This window comes from Crocodylus porosus, unplaced genomic scaffold, assembly GCF_001723895.1.
Source record: "Crocodylus porosus isolate Cpor-Errol unplaced genomic scaffold, CroPor_comp1, whole genome shotgun sequence".
In the NCBI taxonomy this organism is placed as follows: Eukaryota; Metazoa; Chordata; order Crocodylia; family Crocodylidae; genus Crocodylus; species Crocodylus porosus.
In genome coordinates this window covers 3,180,246-3,189,188 of record NW_017728940.1, presented here as the reverse complement: position 1 = coordinate 3,189,188, position 8,943 = coordinate 3,180,246, and the positions used below count along the sequence as shown (strand labels likewise).

At 63.1% G+C, this 8,943-nt stretch overlaps 1 protein-coding gene across 1 annotated transcript in view; it reads left to right on the top strand.

Annotated features, from left to right (window-relative positions):
- Positions 1–6,554: 6,554 nt before the first annotated feature.
- The window catches only part of EXTL1 (exostosin like glycosyltransferase 1), a gene marked incomplete at its 5' end in the record, with an annotated part of 6,331 nt that continues 3,942 nt past the window's right edge, over positions 6,555–8,943 (top strand). Inside the window, 4 exons of the mRNA XM_019547870.1 lie at positions 6,555–6,671; positions 6,779–6,886; positions 7,052–7,171; positions 8,347–8,479. Of these exons, the coding sequence (XP_019403415.1) occupies positions 6,555–6,671; positions 6,779–6,886; positions 7,052–7,171; positions 8,347–8,479 (478 nt within the window). The remainder of the gene's footprint in view (positions 6,672–6,778; positions 6,887–7,051; positions 7,172–8,346; positions 8,480–8,943) is intronic.

Here is an 8,943-nt window from a genome sequence, read left to right as displayed (position 1 = left end):
CGGGGTGCCCTCCCTTTTGGGGAGCCGCCGAGTCCCGCGTCGCTCCCTCCGTGCGGCTGCCCCAGTGCACCCGGGGGCTGGATTCAGCTGCACCCATCTCGGGGACGCAGTTTTCCCTTCTGCATCGGACCGCGCGAGCCGCAGCCTGGAGCCCTGGCGCCAGGTCCCGGGGTGCCGCAAAGGCACGGCGAAGGATGCTAGCCTCAAAACTCAGCCGCTGGGGACAGGAGGGGAACCCAGCTGCCTCGCTGCACCATCCCAGGGGCTGCATCCTCCTTATCTTTTGGTTTTAAATCACCATTAAGGGGAGGCAGCCGGGCCATGGCAGACCCGTAGCTCTGGCTGATGGACGTCCTGGTTTGCCAGGACCACGTTTTATGAGTTCATGGACTCTCTCCTCTCCCTGAATTACAAATGCGTCAGGGCAGGGCCATCCCTCATTGTATGCCTGTGTAATCTCAGAGCCCAGTGGAGACCTGGCTGGCCTGGCATTTCTCAGCGCAGCTGCAATAGGAGCAATAAAGCTGGGAACAAAATGAATCCTCCAAGGTGTCACTGCAAAACTGCCCAGTGCCAGGGAGCCCCGACTTTATCCTGCAGTGAATACCAATATCGGGCTTTCGAGCTCAGCTCCTCCAAGGTCTGGCTGTGTTTTCAGTGGGGGTTAGGGCTTGCACTGCTGGAGAGAAAGGGTCTGGTTTTGCTACGTGCTGCCTGCATGCATGCTTTTACCCTGGGGTAAGTGGGAGCCAAGCCAGAGGTAGGTTCGTCTTCAGTGGAGGGCAAGTTAGCACTTACTCTGGGGTAAAAATGTGGCTCTGATGGGCTGAATGGGGCAAAAGATCAAATAGTCCCATCCCCAGTGCTGGGACTCCCGGGATGGACAAGTACCCTGCATGGTTGCAGCCACGTGCACAAAGAGAGAGCTCCCAGCAGCTTCCATCACCATCAGCTCTTTTCAATACACCAGTACCCGATCCCGGCACGGGGGTCGCGCTGCAGTTGGGCGACTGGGACCGAGGTCAGACTCTGGCTCAGGAGGCAGGGACACAAGGGAACGAACTTTACAATGAAAAGAGATGCAATCGTGGATGGGAACTGGGCTGCAGAAAACACTGAGCCTTAGGACATGGGGAGTTGCATGGTGTTTTCCGGGGAAACCAGGCAGGATCTCTGCTGGAAGGGGGAGTATTGACCCCAGAGGGGACGTTGCCTCCGAAACCCCTGCTAGCTCAGGAACGCAGCCTGGCTTGGCTAACGGGTTTCAGCGCGTCCCGCTGCATTTGTCGCGATACAGAAGGGCAAGATCGGTGCGCCGGGGTCTGGATAGGCTCTTAGCTACATCCGTGCAACAGGGGTGGCTTTCACGGCACCGCGCTAGCATGCGACCAAGCTGCTGGCATCAGGATCCGGCCCCACAAGCGCGGTCAAAGGCCTCCCGCAATTCAGCGCGCGGGAATAACCGAGATCCAAGCAGACGTTCGAGCGAGGCTCCCCCGCCCCTGGCCGCCAACGCGCCTCTCCCGGGCTGGGGAGCTGGCACAGGGCCGGGGGGGCAGGCAGGGGCGAGCACAGGCACGGCGGCGTTCGTTAATGAAATTGCATGGGAATGGGATGCGTGGGGAGAGCCTCGCTGAAGCTCCCCCCCTCTCGGCAGGTGGCTCGAGCGAGAACAGGGACGTTAATGAGACGCGATGAACTAATGGGCTTCTCAGCATCGCGCCGTGGCATCGTGCCTCAATTCCCCGGGGGTGGTTTTTGTTCATAAACTTGATGCTGTCAATACATCAGCCCCTGGCTGGGGCTAATTTAGCAGATCTAGCAAAGCCAGCTGCAGAGCTTGTCTGGGATCTGCTGGCGGGAGAGAGACGGCAATGGCAGAGTTTGGGCCTGGGCGGCTTTAAAACGAACATCGTGGATCAGGGTTGCAGAGGGCTGTGCCCCTCTAGGCCCCCCTGCGTGAGCGCGGGGGGAATCCGGGGGCCTGGGAACAGCCGCCTGCTGGGCCCGTCTCCATGTCCAAGCTGAACGGTATGTGGAGAGCGTGGACAGCCACGCTGGATCCTGGAGCATGCGTGTGGAGCGTGCATGCATGTAGATTATCCAAGTACGCGCACGTGGACCGTGATACCCAAGCTACCCGACTCCCACTGGGGCTTGGATCGGGGACGAGACCCATGCTGTTGCTAGCATGGGATTTTCGAATAGCCTGGAGGAGAATGGATTGTCAGTGAGGCCCATGCTCCTAAATCACTTCAGCACTGGTGACAGTCTCCCACTTAAGAGCCAGCAGTGGCTCCAGGCCTTTCTGTGGACCAGTGAGGCTGGGTGCCGTGTGCCACACGCTGCTGTGGACGGGCGGTCACCAGGACCTGGCCCCTGCCCCTTGCTGCAGCTCGGGTGGCCTGGGCAGCACGGGTTGCAGCGTAGCAAGCTGGGAGCCTCCATGGGGCTCTGGCCAAGCGTGCAGAGCGATCCAGGGGGCACGGGGTGCCAGGCCTGCCCTCCTGGGCTGGTTGGATGGGGAGGGGACCCTGCGACGTGGGGGAAGAAAGTGGACGGCTATGGGACAGCCAGAGCCCTGGAGCACGTGCTCACCTGGGGCAGCTGCAGCGGAGCAGCACCCTGCCACGGTGGCCAGCCCCTCCATGCCAGGGCCCTGCAGCCTGTCCCATGCTCTCTGGGGCAGAGGGACAGCCCCCGGGGGAGCTGGGCCGGGGCAGGGAATTGCTGCTTCTCCCGAGCAGTCCTGGGCTTCGGGGCAAGGCTGGCGTGGCCCTTGCAGACAAGGCTGCAGCTTGCTAGTGCCTTCATCCACGAGCCCTGCTTGCCAGGCTGGGTGGGAGCTGGACCCTGCGGTCCCCATGGGTAGCTCGGGGCAATAGCCCCCATGCAGTTGGGAGCCAGGGGCTGACGGCAGAGCAGGCCGAGGTTGAGCAAGAAGGGCAGGCTCCCGGGACACGGGAGGCAGGGGATAGGCTCCCTGCAGCCCTCCCAAGAGGAAGGATGGGGACGAGCAGCGATGCTCTTGCATCCACAGCACACAGTACCTTGGCTACCACGACCTCCACGCCCCCTTAACGCTGACATGGCGTGACATCACTGGAAGTGCCTGGGTTCACGGGATGACATCATGACCGTGACGCTCTCAGGGCAGGGCCACTCCATGCCTGCTGGTTGGCTGGGCAGGGATGACGTCGCGGTGGCGCGCTCAGGGCGGTGAAGGCCTTTGCCGACCCCCAGCTCGGTCCCCTGGGGCGCAGGGCAGTAGGTCCGGCAGGCACCGATGGGCCAGAACAGCCGCAGCCTCCTCCGCTCTCAAGGAGCCCTTTGAGCCCGATACGGCCGTGGCCGCCCCCCCGGTGACGCGCTCCCCTCTCCCCAGGCGCGGGGAGCCGAGCGCGGCACGCAGGCAGCAAATAGTAGCGCCTTGTTTGTGCTGCCTCTTGCTGGGCAGGAACAGGAGCCGGGCTGTCCAGCATGAGTGTAAATATTGCATTTTCCTGTGCGGTTGCGGAGCCCCGGCAGTGAATGTGCCTCTCACAGGCCGGTGGCACAGAAGCCCCTTTCATAACCCGGCACGGAGCCTCCCAGGGAGGGGAGCCAGCTCCAAGGTCCGGGCCCTCAAACAGGGTGCTTGAGGCTGGGATAAGTTGCCCAAGGAGGCATTGGTGCAGCGGGGGAGGCAGCCGTCATCTCCTGCTAAGACCCTGCACCCTGCGGGAAGGGCCGAGCACCGATCAGCGGCTCCTTCGTTTCCAATGCAGAGGCCTCATACTGCGGTCACAGTCGGGGGCATGCACAGGCACGGGAGGGGGATCTGCTACCAAGACGGCGAGCCGGGATCTCGGCGCACGCGCTGCCCTCCGTCGAGAAACAGCCCTGGGGGAAGCCCCCCGGCCGGCACTGCTGTGGCCCCAGGCGAGGTGCGGCACAGACCTCTGGACCCTCTCCACCAGCCGGGGGGTCTGGAGCCCCTCCAGCCCCGACCCTCAGGTGCGCCAAGGCAGAGCGCCAGCTGCGCTGTGGCATGCAGTGGGACTGCCGAGACGCCGCCCCCGCCCCAACTCCCGCAGCATCTTCCTCTTGCTGGAGGAGGAGGAGGATGGGAGAGGCCTTGGGGCATGCCACCCACCGCTTTCGCCAGGTACATGCTGCCGGGGATCACGTGCCGCCAGGAACATGTTGGGACTGGCGCCCTGCCCGTTCCCCAGTCGTACTGAAAGGCGAGCGCTGCCAGCCGCCGATACAGTCGCTCCCTGCCTTTGTTACCGACTCATCACCTGTCAGGCGCCATTGCACCCGGGCACTTTGCTCATCACTTCACACCCAAGCCACCCTCCCACGCCAGCTGCCGACAGCAGCGCCTTCCGGGAGCTGGGAGCTGCAGCCGGGACAGCGGCAGGAGGCTCAAGTTTAAGCAGAGGGAGACTTGGAAGTTGCTTGGGGAGATGAAAGCACTTATTTGGCAGGGTGCAGCGTGGCCCAGAGATACCAAAGCGCCCGATTCGAGTGGGGTGCGGCCACCACCAAGGTCGCAGGTTGGATCTCCATACGGGACAAGACCTTTCTTGTCTCAAGGGGTTGGACTACGTGCCCTGGAGGTCCCTTCCCGCCCCACTTCTCTAGCCTTTAACTGGGTTACCGTGCCAGGGGCTCGGAGCCTGTGGGTGGCATACCTCCCTACTAGCTGCTCCGACCCGTGCCTGAGCTACCATCAGCATCCCAGCTGCGGCACCAGGTGAAACCTCACCACGGGGTTCAATGCTTGAGCGCCAAAGCATCGTCTGTATTCACTGAACCCGTCTCACCTGCCCAGCCAGGAAGATGCCTGCCGTCTCGTGTCTCCATGCTTGCCATGCCCGCTCTGCTGCTTGCAGCCTGCCCCGCTTGGAAGCTGGCATCGGCTGGGCAGTTTCCCTGCTTCAGTCCCTTCCGCTCTCGGGCTGGGCAGCACAAGGCTGCCGTCTCTGGGGCTTGCCACGATGCAGCCCAGGAATGTTTTGCTCAGACAAAAGCACTGTTTTCCTTGGCATGGCAAACACAGGGAAACGTTTCCATGATTACTGGGCTTTGACAACGCCGGGTCTGGGCTCTGATCAGCCAGATCTGCGTCTGCCGCACGGGGACGGCGCTACAACGCGAGGAGCGGTTCTGTCTTAATTAACAGCCTCCAAGATGTGAAGGCCCGGCCCTTGGCACGTACTTCGCATTCGGGATGGGAGCGGTGAAATGCCCTGGTGTCTGCACCGCGGAAACCACCAGGCTTTTGGCGATGGCTGGCCCCCTGCTTCTTGGCAGGGCCCAGCCACGAGGCCGAGGACTCAGACCGCAGAGACTGAGCTCCCCTTTTCGTTCTCGGGGGTGGCCTTGTTCCACATCAGGGCTGAGGCATGCGGAGGGGACAGGGAGGAAGGGAAGGGAAAGCTAGAGCAATGCGAGGGTAGCATGCTCCGCTGCAGCACACACAGGGCTCCTGTCTCCAGGGTCCCCTTCCGCCAGCCCACAGCTCCAGGTAAAGCCCCTGAGTGGATCAAAACAGCACAAATACAAGGCCATTCTCTAGTCGCCCCTGCAAACCCAGGGCAGATAGGAGCTCAGGCTTAGCAGGGACCAGCCTCCAGGCCCCGTCTCCCAAGCCGAGGCTTCTCTGAGCCAAGGAGGGGACAGTCACAGCGAGACGCCAGGTCACAGCAGACATGCCACATCCCTGCCTCTGTGGAGCGAAGGGGGGTGGTCACAGCACGTGCCCGGGGCATCTGTCCCACAGCCTCCCAGCACCCGGCCCCTTTCCTGTGCAGCCGAGAGCTCAGCTGCACCCCAGAGGGTCACCGGGAAGAAAATCAGGGGAACCCTGGGCATTCATCACACACCTCTCACACAGCTCCTCCATCCTGCAGCAGCCCAGCCCAGCCCAAGCTGGACAGCTTTTATTTGTACTGGGCAGCTGGCTCACAGCTGGAGCAGGTAATGAGGTCCTTAGTTAACCCTTTCCAGCCCCAAGTAGATGGGCCCAGAGCAGCTCTGTCACCACCGCCTCCAGGCCCCTCGGCAGCACTGCTGCCCTGGCCCACGTGATGCTCCTGATACTTTCCCGCTGAAACAGGAGATGAAGTGAAGAGACTTGCCCAGGGCTACTCAGTGAGTCAGTGGCAGAGCCAGCAGTGTGGGGACAGTCCCCGGAGTTAAAGCCTAGGGCACGTTCGCACTGCAGAGGTCGTGCAGCCGGCAGCCTCAGCCCTGGGCGGGGGGTCTGAGCCCGGAGAGCTGTTGCAGCTCTCCTGTCTTGGGCTGTGCAGGTTGTTTCTTGCTCTCTCAGCCTCAGTTTCCCTCAGAAAAAGAGCTGGGTCTTCCTGATTGCAGGGGCCGGGGGTGGGGGGCAAGAAGCTTGTTTCATGCCTGGGAATGGCTAAGGCGTGCTGAGCTCTCGCGGGCCCTGGGGCAGAGGGTGAAAGCGAGGGAACTGCGTGGGACTGCCGCGCCTGCCTGGGGTGCAGATGCCCGACAATGGGCACAGGCGGGGTGGGCCGGCGAGCTCCGGCCCTGGGCCCTGACCCGTGCTGCCTTCCGGCCCCAGGTTCGACTACCGGGAGCTGCTGCACAACTCAACCTTCTGCATCATCCCGCGCGGTCGGCGCCTGGGCTCCTTCCGCTTCCTGGAGGCGCTGCAGGTACCTGCGAGGGGACGAGGGCGGGGGCGCAGCTCCCCGACGAGGTCCTGGGGCGGGGTGGGTGCTGGGCCCCCGGCAGTCATCGTGGCCTGTCTCCCCTTGCCCAGGCCGCCTGCATCCCTGTGCTGCTCAGCAATGGCTGGGAGCTGCCCTTCTCCGAGGTGATCGACTGGAGCAAGGCAGCTATCGTGGGGGACGAGCGGCTGCTGTTGCAGGTGAGGGGGGGGCCCAGCATAGCACTGCCCTTGGTGCCCCTGCCAGGGGCCAGGCCTGCAATCCCCCGGCTGGGGTTAGAGACCAGCTCCCCGAAGCCACGTGCTGACGGGGCCGTTGTGTCAGGCTGCATCTACCTTCTCTCCCTCTCTGTTTGCTGTGGCCAGATCCCTTCCACTGTGCGCTGCATCCACAGGGACAAGGTCCTGGCCTTCCAGCAGCACACCCAGTTCCTGTGGGAAGCCTACTTCTCCTCCGTGGAAAAAATCGTGCAGACCGCCCTGGAGGTGAGTGCCAGCCTGCGGGCATCTCCCCTGCACCTGCCATGCCCTGGGGCCCCAGGTGAGGGCTGCGCGAGGGCTGGGACCTGCTCTGGGGAGCGGGTTGCTTGTCCGAGCAAGGACAGGCAGGCAGGTAGCTCCCCTCCGGTAGAGTGGCAGGAGTGCCGGCTGTGGGGAAGCTCGCAGCCCCAGCTTCCCAAAGCAGGAGGCACTGCAGGGAAGGGGCAGGCTAGCATCTCTCTTGCAGAGCAGGTGTTTAGGGGCCTGGGTTCAGCTGCAGGGACGGGGATGAAGAGGGAACCGGCCCCGGGACGTGCGGGTTTCAGGGCTGTTCAGAGTTCACTCAGCACCACCGAGGACTCGGGTCCGTTCCTACGTAGGCACCTACTCTGGACTCCTTTCGGAGACGTTTGGACGTTTATCTTGCTGGGATCCTTTGACCCCAGCTGACTTCCTGCACCTGGGGCGGCGGGCTGGACCCGATGACCTTCCAAGGTCCCTTCCAGCCCAAATGTCTATGAAATCTATGAATGGGATGGAAACGGCTTGTCCTGGAGGCAAAGCAGGATGCCTCAGACATGGACTGGGGTTCACTGATCTGCCCGGGGTCATCAGCGCTAAGCCGCCTGCCAGGCTAGGACGGGGGGAGGCTGGCGCGCCCCCTTGGAAGCCGGCGGGCCCAGTTATCCTAGCAGGGCCCAGACTAGGGAGCTCCAGGAAGCCTGGCTCTTGCAACCCGCAGCCCTGCTTGCACAGAGAGGCTGGGAGCCGTTCAGAAGCAGCAGGGAAGTCTCGCTGCAGGAGACGGCACGTGCTGGGTTGGCATCGGTGTCACGTAGCTTCGAGCCCCAGAGTCACACTTGGAGGGACTGCTCTCACCTCCCCCAAAGGCTGGCACAGCCCGCAGCCGGCGCCGGGCTGCTTCGTGGTAACCCTCCAGGCACGGAGAGCCGCGTTGTCGTGGGTGCAACTGGTGTCATCCTGGGTTAGAAACACAGAGCGCTCCTCAGCGGCAGGTCTGGGGTGCGGCCCCGCTGCCGGGCGCTTTGGAGGGCTGCACCCGCAGCTGAGCGCAGCACGCGCCGTTCATGCGATGCAGAGGGTCTGGGCTGGGTTCTCTTGCCCCAGATGGGCGGCTGGGCCGTGGTGGGGCTGACGCGGACTGTGCCTCCTTCCCCCAGATCATCAAGGACCGGGTGTTCGGGCGGCAGTCCCGGCCCAAGTTCTTCTGGAACGCCCTGCCGGGGGGGCTCCTGGCACTGCCCGAGTACTCCACGCACATCCCAGACTTCCCTTTCTACCACCTGCAGCACGGTAGGACCCGCAGCCCCCGGCCGTCCCCACCGCCGGCCCGGTGCCCTTGCTGATGGGTTTCATAGTTGGTCGGGTCGGAGGGGACCTGAGCAGATCATTGAGTCCGACCCCCTGCCATGGCAGGAAGGAGTACTGGGGTCAAACGACCCCGGCAAGGTGATTGTCAAACCTTGTCTTAAAGCCCCCCCAGGGTAGGAGCCTGCACCGCTTCTCTTGGAAGTTGGTCCCAGATCCTAGCCGCCCTGACCGTGAAGTCGCGCCTCCTGATATCTAGCCTAAATCTCCCCTCTGCCAGCTTGTGACCGCTATTCCTGGTTACTCCTGGCGGTGCTCGGGGGACAGGGACTCCCCCAATGCCTGCTGGTCCCCTTGGACTAGTTTATAACAGGCCACAAGATCCCCCTCAGCCTTCTCTTATGCAGACTGAACAGGTTCAGGTCCCGTAGCCTGTCCTCATAGGGCCT